This window comes from Eptatretus burgeri, chromosome 22 (assembly GCF_056783735.1).
Source record: "Eptatretus burgeri isolate ZD-2024b chromosome 22, Ebu_testis_v1, whole genome shotgun sequence".
In the NCBI taxonomy this organism is placed as follows: domain Eukaryota; kingdom Metazoa; phylum Chordata; class Myxini; order Myxiniformes; family Myxinidae; genus Eptatretus; species Eptatretus burgeri.
This window is the reverse complement of record NC_140982.1, coordinates 2,410,474-2,432,694: the sequence shown is the minus strand read 5'-3', so window position 1 is coordinate 2,432,694 and position 22,221 is coordinate 2,410,474. Positions and strand designations below refer to the sequence as shown.

The following is a 22,221-nucleotide window of genomic DNA, read 5'->3' as shown; positions in this document are numbered from 1 at the left end:
GACAATTCCGGGGAGTTTGGTGGGAACCAAGATAGCTTCCCTCACCTCATGGTCTTCTCACTCGACGTGTGTGTGTGTGTGTGTGTGTGTGTGTGTGTGTGTGTGTGTGTGTGTGTGTGTGTGTGTGTGTGTGTGTGTGTGTGTGTGTGTGTGTGTGAAGAATTGATCCATCGATAAGGAAAGATTATTTTTTCGAACAGAAAGTTTCTTGGTTTGCAATAAAACCTGTATATTAAAAGAGTTCAAGAACAAGGCTTCACTGGGAAGGGGTAAAGCGACTTTCAGGCCACCGTGTGTGTGTGGATATATATATATATATATATATATATATATATATATATATATATATATCATATATATCATATATCTCACATATATAGACAACCAAAGTTTGATTGGCCTGAGACCAGGTCTGCTCTTGCTTATTGCTCAAATTCGCAGAGTAGATCTAGTTTTACCTTTGGTTGGAAGCGCCTTTAAAAATGAGTAATCTAAACCGCCCCAATCTTATACAAAATTATATATACGTTTTCGTGGAACAAAAAATAATAATAATGATAATAAAAAAATTTTGTCTCCAGATCTGGATATTCATCAAAATCAAATCAATTCGGCCTCGTCACACACCCAACTTGTCCACCAAGTTTCATCCAAGTCTGTCCATGACCTTTTGAGATATTATTTATCAAATGGATGCTGGTGAATGTGCCAGTGATGTTGCCGGGTTATCAGTTTTGCCTCTGCGGTACCTATAAAAAATGTCAACAATCATGGTACATACATCTTGGCTGGTTCAGCTGTTTCTGGAAGAGGAACTGTGACAAAGGTAAGAAAAAATAAAATTCTAAAATATGTTATCAAAACCTGTTATTTTACCAGTGGGGATCCTATTAGTTTTGTTCAGATTATTTTTATTTTTCAAACATTTTCACTGTTTATTCACTTTTTAATGTGTTTTTTCTACAACCGTTTGAGCAATTAACAAATCTTTCACCAAAGGAATGCCTGCCTACCCAGGAAAAATTTCTTGATGACAACATTGACATCATAAGGTCACGTGGTTATGACAGCCATTCTGGGAAAAAAGGCAAAACTTAGGACGTCGTCATCTCTGGAACCGCTCAACGAAAAAAATTGAAGCGCACAGATCAGGAACTCCACACGAGGAGCATTCGTTATTGATGACAGTGCTTTATGACGTTATAACTGGATGTGTCAAAATCCTTATCCAATCAACACAACAATTTTTGAGGGTGATTTATGAAGAATTTGGTTCAGTGAAAAAAATATATAAATTTTTGACATCGATGACATGGATTGGCAGCCATATTTTTTTTGGGGGGGGGTGGGGTGGGGATTAAAAAAAATATATAATATATGTAATAAAATGAAAATTTTTTTTTTTAATCTCCAAAACAGCTCAACAGATCAAGGAGAAACTTTACATGGATGATCGACTACCCTTGAAGATATACGATCGATCAGGTGGTCTTGCAGCCATATTAGAATGACGGAAATATTAAAATTCTCTAAAGCCACTTAATTGTACAAAATGAAGTTTAAGTTTATAAATGATAATACTATATGATATATTGTAAGTTTATAACTTGCGAGATTAAAAAAAAAATGATCCAAGGAAAACACATGAGCATTGAGGAAGAGGAGGAGGTTCAGGGGCATCCAGAACAAAAATGAAGCAGATTGCGAGTGTCTCGTCTGGTGTGGACGTTCTGAGAGAGCGCTTACAGAGTAAGACACACACAAAGCTGAGATATATAAATTAAATATAAATATTGATGTTATTGATGACACACACAAAGCTGAGAGGGGCTTTAAAACTCAGAGTGGGGCTTTGGAAAGCAGACAAGCACACTCTAAAGTCTAAACTAACTTTTTTTAATGAGTACCAAACCATTTATGCTTGTACTCTTTCGAGAACCCAATTTAAAAAATATAATAAAAAAAATAAAATTTCTATAAAAGTGTGAACCCCTGGATACATACACAATGTAAATTGTCTCCAACCCCCTTTCAAAAATTTCACTTTTTGTTGCCTTATTAAATTAAATTAATTAAATTTCATGAAATCAGACTATTTCCACCTATATTTACACATCGTCACCCACAACTTCCAAGTGAAAAACAAATTCTACAAATTTCAGAAATTTAATTAAAAATACAAAACTATAACATTGCCACCTCAAACACAGAGGCCTCGGCCTGGTGACTGTCAAACAGACAAAGATGATATTATGGTCAACATCAGTGAAACATCAAACAGCCGCCGATCTGGATTTCAGGCTTATTTGCTATCATCAGGATGGCATAACAATAAATATCTAACCAATGATGACCACATTCTTCATGTATACATCAGACGCACCTCCTGACTGTTTTGTTATTGGTGTAGGACTGTGTCCAATGGGGATCGGCGGAGTGCTCGTCAATCCACATGTTTCGATATTCCCACCGATCACATCACATGCCTTGTGATTGAATGGTTTGCATTGGCGGGAACAATCGTCCAGGTGGCAGATGGATGGTTGTTCTGTGCGGATTAACCGTGTGAGACATAACCGCAGCAATGCTCACCACGAAGACCCACCCACATCTATATTTATATATTGACTGCTTTTGACGTTTGCACGTGGTCCATGCTTGGGAGCCTCATTGGTATGCAGGCAGGTTATGATGCAGCGTGTGCCATTGGTGGTCTTGGGTGGCTCCATGTTTCGCAGGATCATGATGGGCACGCCTAGTTTCAGCTTGAAGAGGTTTGGTGGCATTCCTGACAGCTTGAGAGAATTGAGCAGCTCAACAGGGTAAATGACTGCCTCCTCATCACAGATGGCACTGTCCACAGACTTGTAGATCCTCTCATCGCCGGGGAACTCTCCCATGAGCCAGTTGTTGAGCTGGTTGACATTAGTGTTCAGCGGAGAGATAATTGCACGCTCAGCCAGCCACTCAGACCTGACTCCATTTGTGGTCAAACAAGGGTAGACTTCAGCCTTGAGCTCCTCCAGTGTGGAGATAACCTTGCCCAGTCCAGGAGGAATTGCGATCGTGTCTAGTTCGGCTGCAAATGGGATCTGTCCATTGCCAATTTCCAGGAGCAGCTTGGAGAAGTTGGTGGCCCCTTCATCGCCAGACAGGTGAGCTCGCATGCTGGTGGTCAGGTGCTTGACAGTCACATGGCACCACAGGTGGGACGTCTTCAGGCTGACATTGACAATATTGGATCTGATGCCTCTTGACCACTGGAAGGATCTGCCGGAAGTCTCCGCAGAGCAGTGTGGGGATGCCTCCCATGAGTTGCTGGACTCCTGTGATGTCCTGCAGTGTGCGGTCTATAGCTTCGTCGGCTGACTTGTGATCATAGGGGGCTCATCCACAATGATGGCAGCAGCATCCTTGATGACTTTGGCCATTGCTGTTCCACGCTTGATGCCGAATGTTGGCTGCTCTTTAAGGTGCGTGTCGAGTGGGATCTTGAAGGTGCTGTGTAGCGTTCGTCCACCCTGGAGCAGTGTTGCGCAATTCCACTGGACGCAGTAGCAAGAGCAATCTTGCCTCCTGAGCGAATCTTTTTCAGTATCGTGTTGATGAAGCTCTGGCCTGTGCCTCCCGGTGCATCGAGGAAGATGTTGTTGCTGCTCCTGTTGCCATTGATGCACCTGTTCAAGGACTGCATTGTAGACCTGACACTGGTCATCTGTCAGGTGCTGTTGGAGGTCATCAGCCTGGACAGCTGTTGTGGATTTTTTTTACCCACTCCGTTATGATCGTTGAAGGATTCTTCCTGGTTGATTGTGGAATCCTATTTAACTTCAGGCAGAGTTTAACGTTTGTCCGATTTGGTTATAAAATCCTGCATAAAACCCACCGACACTGATAAAACCGATGTCCACACAAGTCCTTTCTTTGTGAAACAATTTATTTTCTAATTATCCACCATGCACTTCTCACCCTCGTACAATGAACTTAAGAATCCCCATTCGTTGCAATATTATTTGGTTCTATTTCATTTATTCTTACTTTTAGGAAACAGTTAAACCAACCTGATTCAATTCACTTCCACATCACATCAGAGAGTTTTATTCTAACTTGGTACTTGTTCAGTCCCAAGGAGTACAAGCCACTGAGATGCTATGCTTTCTCACGTGCTTGCACTAAAACAATTTTACATTTCAAAGCATTTTATACTTTCATGGGAGAGGGGTGGGGGCTACCAACCCAGACCGCGGACGTGTCCTTTAGGCGAGAAGCCACTTCGTACATTTCAAGGCAAAGGTTCGCTGTTATCAGCCCAGGTCACACCGCTCCAGACCAAGACAATTTTATTTCAACATTTAGGGAAAAAGACTCTTGGCCAAAGGGACAGCCAATTCGACTTATAGCATAAAATTCTAAATTTCTAAAACCCCATTTGTTACAATTTAGAATACATTAATATAATTTTTCCCCCCACACTCCCCCGTTTTTTTTTTTTTTTAAGGAAAATTTGAATAATTTTTCTTACACATGATTACCATGTCCCGTTCCTGAAGGAGAAAAGATTTCCATTGCTCAAGTTCAATCAACAATGGCAGCGAGTGCTCACATCAGAAAATGAGTGAGTTTCCATTTAATTTATGGCCTGTTCATCAGCATGTGTCACACATTGAAAACATGCTACCCGAAGTCAGAAGATAAACAGGTCAGGGTGTGGATAGAGCGGCACCCAACGGGAAACACAACCGAAGCACTCCTTGAGCTGAGGAGAAGGTAGATGTGGGCAAGTACAAGCTTGGGCCTGACACTGGGTTGAAGGAGACGAAAAGAACTCGAGAGGTGAACAGAGATCCAACCCCAACAGAGCCTGGGGCCTCGCAGCAGCAGTCCGTGCAATCAGGCCTCGCATAAAGCGAGCTGTGCACGTTGGATTCAGTCGCTTTGCAGCACGAGCCCCCACTCGCACCATTGAACACATGTTGTAAACGACTCGCAGTGTGGAACTCCAGGCCTGTCGTACATTGAAGCGACCACAGCAAGTTCACGATGTATTTGCAGAGCGGCAATCGAGAGTGTGGCTGAGAACATTCCTCCACGCAGGCACCACACAACGCCGACGTTAAGACTTTGCTCAACCTTCTCCTCAGTGGGTTTTTTCTTTCTTTTTCCCCACATTGCTCCATCTTATCTCCTCAGGAAGGGGTACAGTTTCATGATCATGTGTTGAATGCCCAATCACCAAAATCTGGGTTCTCTCATCGTCCAATCTTTGTGTGGAAGTTCTTTCCAAGCTTCATTTAGACGAAATCGTACATTTTCATAGTTCAACAGCGTTCAACACTCCGAAACAAACAAAACCAAAGTTAACATCGAGTAAACATCATGGGTAAACATCATGGACTCATGTATTTCCACAAGACTGACAAACGTTCTTCCAAAGCATTCAACTTGCATTATCAATATTTTATGTCTTTCCTTATTACAGTAGACTCGGCGGAAGTCATCACCATCGGGACCGAGAAAAAAGTGACGACTTAGAAATGTGACGACTTACGCGTATGCGAACATTCATGATGACTGTGGGGTGAAGGATGAAGTCGCGCGTGGCCTGGACACATATGTGTGAGAGCCGGCTATTGTACCAAAAGGAAAACACAATCCTCGGGGCATAGGTGGGGGTGAGTTGGTGAGTTGGAAAGTGATCAAGCAAAGATGGAATTCATGAATCAGTTTATCAAAAGTAAAGATAATGAACAACTCTGTAAGACAACTCGTATACCATCGGTGATGGTATGGTGACAAATTACATGACACACAGTCATCGTGGTGATGATTACCACTCAATGCCTATGTGTAAGTGAGTGCGGTAATGTACAAAACAAGCCAATATAAAACCATGATTGGACTTCAACACTAAGCTCGATCGATCCTTTACTTCTTCGCAAAGTAATCCGTTATGTTTGACTGCCTCAAACTCTTGGGCATCTGGTGCATGAGAAAGGATTCAAACCGGTCATTGTATTCCATGATGTTGGCTGGGCAATCCTCCACCGAAAGACAGTATCGGCCGAATATTTGGCCGAAACCAGATGATGAGCGCGTTATCGACATCTTCAAAGGACACACATTTCACACTTCCCACCGGCCTCACGATCTTCTCCACTTGTCCAAATATCTTGCCCTTATTCTTCAAGATATCGTTCAATGTCTGCCATTTGATGTCCAATTTCTCAGGTATGTCTATTTTCTTCATCAGTGGATTTGCCTCACAAAACTGGATAATGTCGTATTTTTCTTGGTAGGTTTTAGTTGTGAGCTTACGCTTAGTCGCCATTGTCCTGCCTGCAGTGCGATCAACGTGTGTACGCAGTTAAAAATAGCCTATCACTGGCGGTGTACACCAATGAGCGAGCATCACGATTCCATGAAATCGGGCTTCTCATGAGGCAGCAGTTCCGTGTGACGAGTTAGGAGTGGTAATTTACTTGAGTTTCCATTACGTGGGAATGGACAACATCTGACGACTTAGACGAAGTGACGACTTAGAGATGACGACTTACAGAGGGATGACCCTTTATTGAAAGGGATTTAACATGAGATAAATTCGGGACTTTTTGAAGCTGCCGACTTAGGCGAAGTGACGAGTTACACGCTGCCGACTTACACCTAGTCTACTGTATTTCCCTAAATGACAACTAAAATATGCAGAAATCTCAGTTGTATGTGTACTCAAAACATTCATCTCATTTGCTATTTCCATGAAAAGGCAAACAGTCTTTGTTAAGGTTTCAATTTGGAATCAATAATTATTTTCTAATTATCGACCATACACTTCTCACCCTCGTCCAATGAACGAAAGAATCCCCATTTGTTGCAATATTATTTGGTTCTATTTCATTTATTCTTCCTTTTAGTAAACAGTTAAACCAACCAGATTCAATTCACTTCCACATCACATCAGAGAGTTTTATTCTAACTTGGTACTTGGTCAGTTCCAAGGAGTACAAGCCACTGAGATTCTAATACTTCCTCACGTGCTTGCACTGAAACAATTTTACATTTCAAAGCATTTTATACTTTCATGGGAGAGTGGTGGGGGCGATCAACCCAGACCGCAGACGTGTCCTTTAGGCGAGAAGCCACTTCGTACATTTCAAGGCAAAGGTTCGCTGTTATCAGCCCAGGCAACACCGCTCCAAACCAAGACATTCATCAACATTTAGGGAAAAGTCTCTTGGCCACAAAGGACAGCCAATTCAACTTATAGCATAAAACGTACATTTCTAAAACTCCATTTGTTACAATTTAGAATACATTAATATAAATTTTTCCCCTACATTATTCACTGACACAGATCCACACTACCCTTTATCAATCAACATTCCCTTCCTGTTCACTGACACAGATCAACACTACCGTTTAACAATCAACATTCTCTTCCAGTTCACTGACACAGATCGACACTACCCTTTACCAATCAACATTCTCTGCCTGTTCATTGACACAGATCAACACTACCCTTTACCAATCAACATTCTCTACCTGTTCACTGACACAGATCAACACTACCCTTTACCAATCAACATTCTCTACCTGTTCATTGACACAGATCCACACTACCCTTAACCAATCAACATTCTCCACCTGTTCACTGACACAGATCCACACTACCCTTTACCAATCAACATTCTCTTCCCGTTCACTGACACAGATCAACACCACCCTTTACCAATCAACAATCTCTACCTGTTCACTGACACAGATCAACACTACCCTTTACCAATCAACATTCTCTACCTGTTCACTAACACAGATCAACACCACCGTTTACCAATCAACATTCTCTACCTGTTCACTGACACAGATCCACACTACCCTTTCCCAATCAACATTCTCTTCCCGTTCACTGACACAGATCAACACGACTCTTTACCAATCAACATTCTCTCCCTGTTCACTGACACAGATCGACACGACTCTTTACCAATCAACATTCTCCACCTGTTCACTGACACAGATCCACACTACCCTTTACCAATCAACATTCTCTACCTATTCACTGACACAGATCAACACTACCCTTTACCAATCAACATTCTCTACCTGTTCACTGACACAGATCAACACTACCCTTTACCAATCAACATTCTCTACCTGTTCACTGACACAGATCGACACTACTATCCTTCACTCATCAACATTCTCCAAGATTAACATGGATTCCAAATGAAAATTGTGAATAAAAATAAGAACGGGTCAATCCACCACAAAGAACGCTCCCCCTACCAACCAATTGTTGTGATTTCTCCTGAAACCTTCCCCAAGAACAATCGATCTTGTGATGAACCTTCAAGCAACATACAATAGCTAAGAACAATGGAGAACACCTGGGAATGATGGACCACACCTGAGAACGTGGTCCAAGATGGCCGACTGGCGGCCATCTTGTTACTTCAATGTGTCCCCCAGCCAGTTCTCAGACATGCACGGTCCGATTTTGCTCAAACTTGGCACAAGCACAGCACGTGATGACGTCCACGTGCCCTTCACTTTATTTTGTGATCAGATCAAAGATGGCCGACTGGTAGCCTGGCGACCATTTTAATTGTAATTAAACAATGGCGAGCCCTGAAGCTCCGTAGAGCAAATTACTAAAACTAAAAAACATTTTACGTCTTTTCTCCTCGTTCAAGATACTCCTGAAAATATTCATCGAAACAAACAAACAAGAGAATCGAGTTTAATAATTCCAATAGCACAGTCCATCATGACGACCTGTACAAGGTCTGACAACCAGGGACGGGTCTTCACTCTTACACTCGTGACTCGCCGAACGATCTTTCCTTATTGACGACATCACAATGATAGAGTGAAACGCTGAGCACCTGAAGGTTCATTCATTTTCAATATTCCCATGAACAGAGTCCATTTCATACAATTTGCACCCACCTCCACCTGTTCCGTGCTTGGGGGCTTCCTTTGGGCTGGGGATCCAGACGTTGCTCGTTTTAAAGTTCGATGACCAGTCTTAGAACAAGTGGGATAATCTTACAAACACTGCGAGGAACCCACTCTCAATCCGACCCTCTTCCATGCCCGAGTGACTGTGCTTCCTCACCTCCTCTCTCTCTCCTCTTTTCTTGCATGTCCATTGGAGTATTGATGTCCGGACTTTTCTTTGCAAGTTCCAGGCTCATGGAAGAGATGACAACAGGAAAAGAGAAGAGAGATGAGTGGAGGGAGCACGGTAACTGCAAGTGAGAGAGTTGGGTTCGGCTTGTGAGTCGGGATGATGGATGGCGTGAGATGGGAGTGAACCGCCTGCTTGAAACCCTGGAGACGATGGTGGAATTCAACCGCATCAGGAAGGTGGTTCTATCAATGGGAGAAAAGAGGAACAAAGGAGAGGAGGTGTGCAGGAAGCCGAGATTGAAGGAGTTCAATCAGGAGGGCAAAGCGGAGTTACAATGGCCGCGCAATGCCTGTTGTGCCCAACCGTGGTCCCACCTGCTCCAATGTCAATGCGTTGCCTTTTTACCTCCGTCACCTCGCTCGTCCACGAACGGTCATCTTGCAAAACACAAAAAATAAATAAATAAGTCGGAAGGCTTTTGGAGTGAGAAAAATCAAACAGTTCACTCCTCATCTCCTCCAATAATAACAGAGAACACCAAGATCAGAGACAAAGGAAAATAAGTGGAACTTTTCATTGAGAAAGAAATATCAGCATTTAATAATTGAAGGTCGTACAAAGGTCAGCTGGGTTTTCCTCATCATGCAAAAGGTCAAGGAGATCATCGGTAGATAGGGACAGTGAGGAGGCGATCTCACCCATGAGTTGTCCTCACCACTCTGTTACACAGGTCTAATCTCACCACTCTGTTACACAGGTCTAATCTCACCACTCTATTCCACAGATCTAATCTCACCACTCGATCCCACAGGTCAAATTTCACCACTCTGTTCCACAGGTCAAATTTCACCACTCTATTCCACAGGTCAAATTTCACCACTCTGTTCCACAGGTCTAATTTCACCACTCTGTTCCACAGGTCTAATTTCACCACTCTGTTCCACAGGTCCAATCTCACCACTCTGTTCCACAGGTCTAATTTCACCACTCTGTTCCACAGGTCCAATCTCACCACTCTATTCCACAGGTCTAATTTCACCACTCTGTTCCACAGGACCAATCTCACCACTCGGTTTCACAGGTCCAATCTCACCAGTCTGTTCCACAGATCTAATCTCACAATTCTATTCCACAGGTCTAATCTCACCACTCTGTTCCACAGGTCCAATTTCACCACTCTATTCCACAGGTCAAATTTCAACACTCTATTCCACAGGTCCAATCTCACCACTCTGTTCAACAGGTCTAATTTCACCACTCTGTTTCACAGGTCCAATCTCACCACTCTATTCCACAGCTCAAATTTCACCACTCTGTTCTACAGGTCTAATCTCACCACTCTGTTCCACAGGTCCAATTTCACCACTCTATTCCACAGGTCAAATTTCAACACTCTATTCCACAGGTCCAATCTCACCACTCTGTCCCACAGGTCCAATCTCACCACTCTGTTCCACAGGTCTAATTTCACCACTCTGATCCACAGATCTAATTTCACCACTCTGTTCCACAGATCTAATTTCACCACTCTATTCCACAGATCTAATTTCACCACTGTTCAACAGATCTAATCTCACCACTCTATTCCACAGGTCTAATTTCACCACTCTATTCCACAGGTAAAATTTCACCACTCTGTTCCACAGATCAAATTTCACCACTCTGTTCCACAGATCTAATTTCACCACTGTTCCACAGATCAAATCTCACCACTCTGTTCCACAGGTCCAATCTCACCACTCTGTTCCACAGGTCCAATCTCACCACTCTGTTCCACAGATCTAATCTCACCACTCTATTCCACAGATCCAATCTCACCACTCTATTCCACAGGTTTAATTTCACAACTCTGTTCCACAGGTCCAATCTCACCACTCTGTTCCACAGGTCCAATCTCACCACTCTGTTCCACAGATCTAATCTCACCACTCTATTCCACAGATCCAATCTCACCACTCTGTTCCACAGGACCAATCTCACCACTCTATTCCACAGGTTTAATTTCACCACTCTTCCACAGGTCCAATGTCACCACTCTGTTCCACAAGTCTAATTTCACCACTCTGTTTCACAGGTCCAATCTCACCACTCTATTCCACAGCTCAAATTTCACCACTCTGTTCCACAGGTCTAATCTCACCACTCTGTTCCACAGGTCCAATTTCACCACTCTATTCCACAGGTCAAATTTCAACACTCTATTCCACAGGTCCAATCTCACCACTCTGTCCCACAGGTCCAATCTCACCACTCTGTTCCACAGGTCTAATTTCACCACTCTGATCCACAGATCTAATTTCACCACTCTGTTCCACAGATCTAATTTCACCACTCTATTCCACAGATCTAATTTCACCACTGTTCAACAGATCTAATCTCACCACTCTATTCCACAGGTCTAATTTCACCACTCTATTCCACAGGTAAAATTTCACCACTCTGTTCCACAGATCAAATTTCACCACTCTGTTCCACAGATCTAATTTCACCACTGTTCCACAGATCAAATCTCACCACTCTGTTCCACAGGTCCAATCTCACCACTCTGTTCCACAGGTCCAATCTCACCACTCTGTTCCACAGATCTAATCTCACCACTCTATTCCACAGATCCAATCTCACCACTCTATTCCACAGGTTTAATTTCACAACTCTGTTCCACAGGTCCAATCTCACCACTCTGTTCCACAGGTCCAATCTCACCACTCTGTTCCACAGATCTAATCTCACCACTCTATTCCACAGATCCAATCTCACCACTCTGTTCCACAGGACCAATCTCACCACTCTATTCCACAGGTTTAATTTCACCACTCTTCCACAGGTCCAATGTCACCACTCTGTTCCACAAGTCTAATTTCACCACTCTGTTTCACAGGTCCAATCTCACCACTCTGTTCCACAGGTCTATTCTCATCACTCGCTTCTCTTTCCAACGAAAGTGGTCATCTGGAGTGCACTTACTCTCGTGCACAGCTGACGGTGTGGTCAGTCCGTTGCCGTTGGTCACATGACTCTTGGGTACCTATGGCTAAGGTGTTTCAGGAATGCATCCAACAACGTCGGACATCAAGTTAAGAGCCACAACTAAGTCCTGCCAACGTGTTTTGGAATTTGGGCCACCATTCGAGCATGCCGTTTGTGAGAGGTGAAGTGAATGCCACACTCGTCATCACTGCCTTCGACAGAAAGGGGGTGGAGGGTTGGGGGGCCCGTCGGCGACATTAACGCAGGCAGATTGAGGAAACAGGAATCGATAAATTAAATTAGTGCAGCAGGTGATGGTCTCACACAAGGGGTTTGAAAGGGCAGTTTTTGTAGCTTCCTGCTCTTCTTAATTTTAAAAGGTAGAGGATTGTGATGTCACTAGTTTGAACGTAAAATGTTTTGTTGCGGTTGTGGGGTTAGATTGAGGAATTTCAGAGGAAAGTTGGGATTGAATGGAGTTGTTTGGTCCGTGGACGTGTAGGAGACATCTCGATGTCATTAAGTTGGGAAACTGTGAGCTTAAGTGTTACGTGTCACCACCCGAGGGGTGTTGTGGTGTCAATTAGATAAGGATTAAGAATAAGTTCCCCCCAGTATGTAATTGCCCCCCTGTAATTTTTCCCCATGTTTTTGCACTACAAACCATGAAAGAAATGCGTTTTGAAAATAACCACAAGGATAACAACAAGGGAGCCAGGTGTGCCAAACAGACAGAGAGGCTCCGCCTTCTCGGGTATGGTGCGAGAAAGCCACGCCGCAGAGGTGGATGGTTGTTCGGGGTGACGGCAGGAGAGATGGAGAAGCAAAGAGGTGGATGGCTTTGTTGGACGAGTGTGGAGTGAGGGACGCACGTGGTCGAGAGAGACCGTAGCTCGGAGATGGCCCGCAAGAACAGGGCTTTGTGGCTGGCTTTCCTTCGACGCATGAAGAAGACGGCACGATTCTCGTATTCATGCTGAGGCGAATTGACTCGCATACTGAGCAAGATGAGACGGGGCCCAACACCTCGTGTATGTCATTGAAAGGGATGGCGCGATTCTAAAAAGCAGCGGGTCGGTGAGGACCATCGACGCACGAAGAAGCTGCACGGGGTCTGTGAGCCTTGGTGTTGAATACCGCACACAAATTGTCTGACGTACGTTTTTCCCACTGCGAGGGAGCGGCTTGGCACCATTTTTGGGTGCGTCGACACGTGCGTGCAGGACGAAGCTCCTCGATTCCAAGTTCCACAAAGACCACCCGTGGACCAAGCGGAGTGCCAGAATGAAGAAAGGATTTTCTTTTATCTCGTTTCCCCTTGTCTGTATTTAAGTCTGTGTGAAGAGGCACCTCGACTTCAGGTTTAATTTATCTCACGATTCTAATTATATTTGAATTATTGTCCCTTGTAAATATTTGTTTGTTTTCATTTAATTCCGCAGTTATTTTAAGTTGCTGTGTCCATGTATTTGTCGTGGGTTTGTACATAACCCCTCCCCGTGCATCCATGTGTGCCTCCGTCGCTCCGCCATTGTGCCCCACCCCTCTCGTACGTTTTATAATCTCCGAGGATCAACATGTCCGCCTCTGAAAGAAAACCACTCGGCTATCCGAGCTGGCGGTGTTAACCGCCCATCACCACAATTTGGGTCGGGGGGGGATTAACCTTCACCGCACAGACCCACGACAGCATATTATGTTCCATGCATGTTTTGCCTCATACATATTCATGTCTTTCTTCATGCGTATTCATGTTTTTCCTCATGCACGTTTGGGATGTGTGTAAATGTATCTGAAAAAGGCACAGTTTTTACCGACGCACTTGGAGTAATTTAAATGAAGGGGAAAAATGATTTAAACCTCTGCAAGTGTTGGATAAACTGCCTGGAGCATTCTTATTGAAGAATCTGGAGATGTAGGCCATTTCAGGACAAGTAATTAACCATTTCATTTTTTCTTTATCCGACGATCTCACGGAGAACGAGCGATCACGAAACTTAACCTTCACCGAAGTACATATTAGACAAAAGTTAAGCACCCTTTAGTACACACTGAAGTATACTTTCATCACAGAGCGAAACACGTGAGACCGAGAGATAAAGTGACGAGGCATCTACTGTCTGCTTGCCATGTTGTGGGTTCTCCGCTAACGGGTGATTAGATGCTTCTACACTGGCGGACAGTGCCCAACTGTATTTTAAAAATTCACAATGTGGACAACAGTGCTGTACATAAAAATTTCGAACAACGTAATATCGGACGAGCACGACGTAAATCGGCAACTCACTGTGTCGTGATTTCTGTAGGAACCGTGAGATTAAAGAACCACCGTGTAATCCGAAGCCTCGATCTTTGGCCACATGTCGACGTGTTGCGGTTGACACGAGCTGGTGGAATTTGAGTTCCCGCCGACCGACACCGGGTTACACTCTCACACATTTCCAATACAGAAGCAGTTTGGGTGAAGGAAAGTGAAACGACCATGTTAAGTGCTGTAACTATTTGAGATATGGTAAACACCTTGGACAGTTCTGTGGAAGATATGACCCATTGTCAGTGAAGAAGGGCACCGAGGTGAGGATTGGAGGGATGACAATGTGAAAGAAGGGGAGAGGCCTGAATGCAGTTTGGCTACCTTGTGTGTGGTCAACCCACCAAAAAGCTGTGTGGGACTGCTGCTTGCACACTTTTCATCGTTGGTGAGACCTTCAGAAAAATGTTTGCCAACGGCTCCATCCAGGTTCTCCAGCTCTACATACTGAGATGCTAAGGAAAGGGGGGTAAGGTAGCAATGAGATTTGCACAGGAAGGTGTCAACAAAATAAAATGGAGGGAGGGGAAAGGGCGGGTGCAGACAACCTTGGGGAGAAAGGTGTGTTGACCAACAAGGAACTGATACTCCAGGTACCCCACCTTTTGGGTGGTATGAGGAATAGATATCTGCAATATGAAAGCTAAATGTTCACGTGTGTAAGCCAAGTTGCCGAGATGGTTGCCATGGTAACAATTCAGCCAATCAGTGCCGTGATCTAATCAGGTTGACAAACTGTCATGAGGAGTCGATATCTGCAATATGAAAGTGAAATATTCAACAGTTTTAGAACTAACGCTGAGAGAAAAAAGCACATGGACGGATGATCAGTCGGTCAGACGGAGCTCATTTTAATGTCGCCCATCTCCAGCCTTGTCGGAGGGCCGGGGGACAAAAAAAGGCTGAAGAACAAAGGTAAAATTGAGTACAAAGGGAAGGTCAAATTTATCGAAAGAAACAAAATAACTGACACTCACCCGGTTCAGTGGGGAAAGAGCTCATGAGGCGCGACAAGAGGCCCTGGACCGCACGGAGCACCTTGGTGTCATGGGAGCTCATGCATGCGATGAGAACCTGTTGTAGTGGATTCAAGCTGGCAAGAACTGCGCATGAAGGTAACACCGTCAGCAGAAAGGACAACACCTCAAGGCCCGTACACACGTCGGCCAGGTCAGCCTGCGCACCTTGTTCCTGGAGAAATATTCATGACACACCTGTGCACAAGAACCACGTTAAAGAATGCGAGATGAACCGTCAGATCAAAGAACTCACGACAGTCATGAGCAGTTCTTCCAACCACTGAAGCTTGAGCACGGCACCGTGCCACATGCTGGACTTCAGAGCGATTTTGAGGAGTGTCATGGAGCGATGAGACAACATTTCCCCCGTAGAACCCAACACAGGATTCTGGTGTTTCACCTGCAGCACACATAGCAAGGTCTTTTGAACCAAAAAACTACATCTTGGGAAATTAAGTTGAGAGCTAAATTCTCATCCTCCATTTAAACATCTCGGTGATCTTCAAAGGGAACACAACACTTTCCTCCATATTCTTTTGTTAACAATCTAATAGATTAGTCTGCATGAGTTGGGCAGAATGACAAAACTATGGTATCTCCTCCCCAGTCTATACCCTCTTTAGTGGCCCCACGAGTTAACATAATCATATCAGATCATCAGAAAGTGGGTTGTTGTGATAAAACATCATGAAAATGGTGCGATGCTGAATTCGAGATAAGCATTGTGGTACCTGGCAAGCAATACGTATCAAGAAGTTGATCACCGTGTCTGTATATTGTTTGTCGATTGGCTTGCTGGACTGCTGCTTGTGGGGCCCAGCCGGGTCACGGACCACAGCCTGAGCAAAACGAAGTGCACGGTGCGGAGAGATCACAATTAAGGAGTCAGAAACCACGAGCAGGTCCACATCAATCAAATTAATCATCACATCAACCTCAGATTCTTCTTGCTTCCCATGGCGGTTTGAATCCCTCAACCGACGTCCTGTTGGGTTCATCCAATGTCTACTTTCACTGCCACGCTCATTCAACCCCATGTCTGTATGTTCCTCACTACTCCATACGTGGTAACCTTTCATCCTGTATCCTTCGGCACTTCAAAGAAGCTGGTAATTTTATCATTAAACAAGAAAAAGAGCAATCAGAGATTGCAGACCCTCACCAGCGCTCGCTGTGTGGTGTTTGTGAAGTTCATTTCGAGTAGCGTTTGTGTACTGCTGTGTGACGTAATGAATGAGACATAATTAGAACTTCCACTTTATAATTTTTATAATTATTCAATTGAATTTAGAATGGGACTAAAATTAATTCAATTCAAAATCAATTGGAAGACCAAATAGGTACGAGTCCTGCATTGGAGTAATTGGAAGGAACCCGAACAAGCAAAAAGTGAAGATGAAGTCATCAGGAGGAACCTGGATGGGATTTACATTTCAGCTGCTTCTCTTCTACCCTCAAACCCATCTAGGCGCAGCCAAGTGAGGCTTATTCCAAAAAAAAAAAAATAATAATCAAAAATAACCCAGATCAAAAAAAATAAATAAATCTGGCTGCCAGACCACGTCTCTGATCAAAGTGAAATTTAAAACATGTATTCCCTATCACAACGACATCATAATTGTGAAGTTTCGCGTCGATTGATTAAGCAGTGGCTAATATGGCTGCCAAACCATGTGACCTATGACGTCACACGTGTGACTCTTGTTCCTCATGGATAGGCGGTCATATGTGTAAAGTTTTGCCTCGATCTGTTCAGCCACTTCAGAGAAGATTTTTGAAGGTTAAAACAATATTGCTGCCGAATCACATGACCAATGACATCATCAATTTTTTTCCCCGTCTTCCATTTTATCCCTAGATGACCCTGAAAATTTTTCAAACTGATCAGATGTAGCGTTCTACATAATATGCAATTATGACGTCATAACGAAGGCACCTATGATGTCATCAAAAAAATCGCACTTGTTCCCCAAGAGGAGTACTTTCGTGTGTGCCAGGTTTCAATTGTTATCCTTGATGCGGTTTCAGAGAAACAGCGACCCAAAGTTTTTCCAACATGGCTGCCGCACTACGTGACCTATGACGTCATAATTATCATTAAAACATGAAAGTTCTGTGCAGACAAACAGACAGAGACAAACTAACGGACCCAAATGCAACAGCCTCTCCTTTGGCGAGGGTAATGAAACCTGCATCAGCTCAACTCACCACACCAGTCACAGCACGGAACGGCTTCACAAACCTGTTCCACACCACCAGTCGCACTTGAACTTTGGCTCGTCCCCGGCATCACAGCTTCAGCTCCATCTGCGGAGTTTCGATCTCCAGCACTAGCCCTGCCAACATCACAACCAATACATGAGCCTCTACCTTCTTCAGGAACAACATCAGCCTGGACCTTTCGTCCCCGCTGCACCTCCCACGCCACGATGACTTCAGCCAGGTCTATGGCCAGCTTGCTTTGCTCCAGGGGGGCACTGGGGGTTAATCCCAGCGTGTGCATTGCAGCCACCATGTGCTGCACCAAGGTGTGACGAACAGGGTAGTACACCTGGATAAATGAAGGTGGCAGAAGGAAAGCCATCGGCAAGCTCAAACGAAGATGCATGTACAGTACAGTTCAAAGACAATTTCATATCGACGCAACATGCAGGTCCGCACCCTGTGGTGCTGCACCAGGATATGGATGATGTGCATGAGCTGTGGCATCCTGTCTCTGTTTTCCACCATGAACTTTATTGTCCAGTCCGCCAGGAACTGGTGTCCATCTTCAATTCGCATGGGTACGACGGGAGTCAGGATGGCAAGGGCCTGGCGCACCACAGGACGTGCCTCAAGAACATGGGCTTTCAGCAGGGTGAGGAAGACCTGCACAAAAAAAAACAGGATGGTCCTCGTTACTTCGCCTGTGGGATCAACCAATGACAACACAAGTTATTTACCAGCCGCACTGTCGGTACCAACAGACATTCTGAATTTTCTTCCTTATGGAGGATCAACATTTGGGGGGCAAAAAAAAACAAAAAACTTGGACATCAACAGAGTTTGGGGAAAGACAAAAAAAAAGGTGAACGCGTGACCATTACGCACATTCGTCACGATCAGCCTCCGAATGGCGAACTTTGCGATGCAATGGGCGAGAACGAGGTGTCCGTGATATTGGCACACGGGGTCCACATCGGCCTTGGACAGCCACGAGGGCCAGGCGAAGCTCATGAGTCGTTGAAGCTTGGTTTTGTGGCTCGTGTTGTTGTGGTAGATGTGGTGAGAGGCGTGTTGGATGAGCAGTGCCGAGAACTGCAGCAACGCGATACGCAGGACATCCAGCATGTCCCTTCGTCTCTCTGGCTCCAGCACCTGCGCAGGAGGGTGTGGTGGGGACGGTAAATGAGAGATGGTCGATTGTTGAGTTTGGCTTGGAATGCAACGCAGATTAGAGAGAGGCATCCAAAACTAGAGGCCAATAGTTAGCCAGAATTCTTGGAAGAACCGGTCATAAAATAATCTGCGCAGAACATAATAAACTCGTGTGTGTGTGTGTGTGTGTGTGTGTGTGTGTGTGTGTGTGTGTGTGTGTTCGAGGGAGGGTTCACCTTGTCGATAAAGATGCTGCTGATGCTCTTTAGACTGCCCCCCTCGGGATTAGCCGGGCCGAGCAACGCCTCCACCTGCCCACGCTCCAAGCTGTGCTGGAAGGCGGGTATCAAAACGTGCTGGAGCGCTTTGGCCTTCAGCTCCTCGGAAAAGGATGAGTCATGAAAGATGTCCACAAACTTGAAGAAGAGCATGCGCTTGAGCTGCGCCGAGTAGAGCCTCGGAAGCTCTTCCTCAAGGTAATCCTTGAGGAAGGACAAGTGGCAAAGGAATGGAGTCGTGAGGCCTCTGAGCAGGTGGAAGAGCAGCTCGGTCTGACCGAAGTGGTGTCTGAGAAGAAAGTAACGGCGGTGAGAAGTTTCACACTGACATGGAGATTTCGCTGGAAGATGGAGAATGGAAGTTCTACAGGTGGTTCAGTTGTGACCAAACCCAGAAGAGACCATTTTCACGTACTTGCAGTAGTTGAGCAGGCAGAAAGCGAGCATCTTGGGCTCCTTCCAATGTGGCGCGACAATGTGCTCTTTGCGATGCTCCTCCTGGAAGGCATCACTGATCCAGACTCGACGCAGGTAGCTTGCCAACGCAGGCTGTCCCGGCAGCCATTTTTCGTTGTACTTCACGATGATAGTGATTACCTGTGGAGAAAAATAGATTAATAAATAAATGGATAAATAAAGGTCACCTGATCTGACCAAACTTTATTGATGACAAGCAAATACAGGCCGTCGCTTCGCTGATGGGAATATCAAGGGGAGAAAGAGGGACGGAGAGAGGGGAGGGAGAGAAAGGAGGGAGGGGGGAGCAGGAGTGTTGGGGGAGTGAGGAGGGGAGAGCAAAGAGGGTTGGGAAAGCTCAGGGCGGGTGAGGAAGGGGGAGCAATGAAGATGGGGAAGAGCGAGAAAAGGAGGTGGGGTGGGGAGAGCAATGCCTCACCAAATGTCACCATACATTCCAAAGGAGAAAGGAGAGGGAAGTGGGTAGGTGGTTTGGGAGGAGGTAAAAAAGAGGGAAGGGGTTCTGCAATTGCGTTTGGGAAGGGGACTGGAGGGGTAAAGTGGGGGGGGGGGTCTCGACTTGCGTTTGGTTGTGGGACTTGTGGAGAAAGGATGGAGGGGTAGTACAGGATCGAATGAAATGAGAAACTTTAAAACAGCAGGTCAATATAGCACGCGGAGACCGCCCGGAGATGTGTATGAGGGGTGGAGAGGGGTGGGGTTTGGGAGGAGGGAAGGCAGTGTGAGGGGAAGGGAAGTCATCTTCCATCTGCTTGGAAATCAGCAAACATCACTGCCCTGCATAAAAAAGGCGAAAAAACAGATCCCTGCAACCGCAGACCAATCACCCTTCTCCCAACCATCAGCAAGGTTTATGGAATGCATCATCGCTTCGGACATTAAATCCTTCCTCTTCTCCAACAACTTAATTTCAGATCATCAATTTGGTTTCAGACTGAGTCACTCTACCCTAGATATGCTGCTTCTGCTCTCCCAACAATGGATGGAGGTCCTCAATGCCGGACATGAAATCAGAGCCATATCCCTGGACATATCGTGTGTTTTTGACCCAGTCTGGCACCCTGCCCTGCTCACCAAACTCTCTTCCTATGGTATCCAAGGCCATCTCCACTCATGTCTCGCAGACTTCCTCTCCTGTCGCAGTCAACGTGTGGCCCTAAACGGAGTTCTTTCATCCCCTCTTCCTGTGCAGGCTGGAGTTCCTCAAGGCTGTGTTCTAAGCCCTGTTCTTTTTCTGGTTTTCATCAATGATCTCTCCGACTCTGCAGAAAATCTTCTTTATCTCTTTGCTGATGACTCCACCCTCTGCCGTACCATCTGTCATCCCTCAGACCGGAAAGCATCATCTTCTTCACGCTCTGCAGATCTGGGTAAAATCACAAACTGGTCCAACACGTGGAACATGTCTTTCAATCCGAACAAATCTCACACTCTCACGATGTCTCTCCGAAAGGACCGTTTAGAAAACCCCCACATCCACTCTCCAAACAATCCTCTGGAAGAGTCCTTTCTTTCAAGCTTTTGGGTGTCACGATCTGCCATGATCTTTCCTGGGAAAGCCATATTTCAAACCTTGCCTCCAAAGCCAGTCGCCGACTGGGAATCCTCCGTCGTGCAAAGTCCTTCCTCAGCCCACCTGAGCTCCTGACCACTTACAAAGTTTTTGTCCACAGCCTGATGGAGTACTGCTCTCCACTCTGGGCTGGTGCTCCTGCCTCCCACCTTTCTCGGCTTCGCGCTGTGGAAACCAAGGCATTTCGGATCATTGGCATCTCCCGCAATGAGGCTCAGTCTTTGGGTCTCTCACTCTCTCACCGCAGGCAGGTCGGTGGTCTTTCTGTCTTCTTCCGTCTCCTCTCCGGTCTCGTCCCCCCTGCTCTGTCTGCGATTTGTCCCCACCATATTTCCACAGCACGCTCCAGGTCCTCCAACAACCCCCTTCTGGTAAAACTACCAAAATCACGAATCACTGCTCACCTTCACTCTTTCATTCCTCTTTTTTCCAACCTTTGGAAAAAACCCCACTCTTCCCTCCATGTGTTCAAAACAGCCGTTCACCACCACCTCTTATCATCCCCCATCCAAATCCTCGATCTTTTCCACCCCCATTAATCAACCCAAGCCCACCTCTTTCAAATTCCCTGCTTTCCTTCCTGAAAGTCCCTGTAATGTCCATCTTGTATTCCCCGTGTTCCCCGCCACATCCCTCTCCCTTCCACAGATCTCCTAATGTCTCCGTTCCCCACTGTTTTGTCCTTCCCACTCCCGACCCTCTTGTCTCATGCCCCCCTTGCTGTGCGTTGTGTGTTAGCTCTCATACGAGCCTCGACAAGGCATACAAAAAAAAAAGTTGAGCATGGATACCACAAATCCCAGGAGCTTTACCCCATTTCAACCGGTTCACCGCAGCCTGCTTCCACAAACGAAGGTGGATCACAGTGGATTGGAGGTTCAGCAACAGGGATAGTAACACCCCTGACATCCAACTCGACAGCTGGTGGATCAGCCTGGAACAACCGCTCAAAGTAACCGGCCCAGCGGGCCTTCACTTCGGACTCCTCTGTCAAGAGCCTACCACTCTCTGCTCGAACTGCAGTGCTCCGAGGGATGGGCTTGGATGAACGCAATGCTCGAATTCCCCTGTAAGCGGGACGAGAATCACCTGTCCACAGGTGATGCTCTACC

The 22,221-nt window shown here is 45.4% G+C and overlaps 1 protein-coding gene across 15 annotated transcripts in view; it reads right to left on the bottom strand.

Moving 5' to 3' along the window:
- Positions 1-3,955: 3,955 nt before the first annotated feature.
- The window catches only part of LOC147008086 (transformation/transcription domain-associated protein-like), a 48,917-nt gene continuing 30,651 nt past the window's right edge, over positions 3,956-22,221 (bottom strand). For 8 of the 15 annotated variants that reach the window (XM_085865925.1, XM_085865934.1, XM_085865924.1 and 5 more), the window contains 10 exons: positions 19,475-19,656; positions 19,018-19,348; positions 18,515-18,781; positions 18,086-18,292; positions 17,667-17,975; positions 16,156-16,263; positions 15,678-15,824; positions 15,383-15,596; positions 14,750-14,860; positions 13,640-14,625 (listed from right to left, as the gene is read on the bottom strand). In XM_085865925.1, coding sequence (XP_085722051.1) covers positions 14,378-14,625; positions 14,750-14,860; positions 15,383-15,596; positions 15,678-15,824; positions 16,156-16,263; positions 17,667-17,975; positions 18,086-18,292; positions 18,515-18,781; positions 19,018-19,348; positions 19,475-19,656 — 2,124 coding nt within the window. In that variant the 3' untranslated portion in view covers positions 13,640-14,377. Of the gene's footprint in view, positions 9,565-13,639; positions 14,626-14,729; positions 14,861-15,382; positions 15,620-15,677; positions 15,825-16,155; positions 16,264-17,666; positions 17,976-18,085; positions 18,293-18,514; positions 18,782-19,017; positions 19,349-19,474; positions 19,657-22,221 lie in introns of those variants that run through there. The other 7 variants (XR_015053717.1, XM_085865930.1, XM_085865929.1 and 4 more) reach the window with 7 other exon arrangements.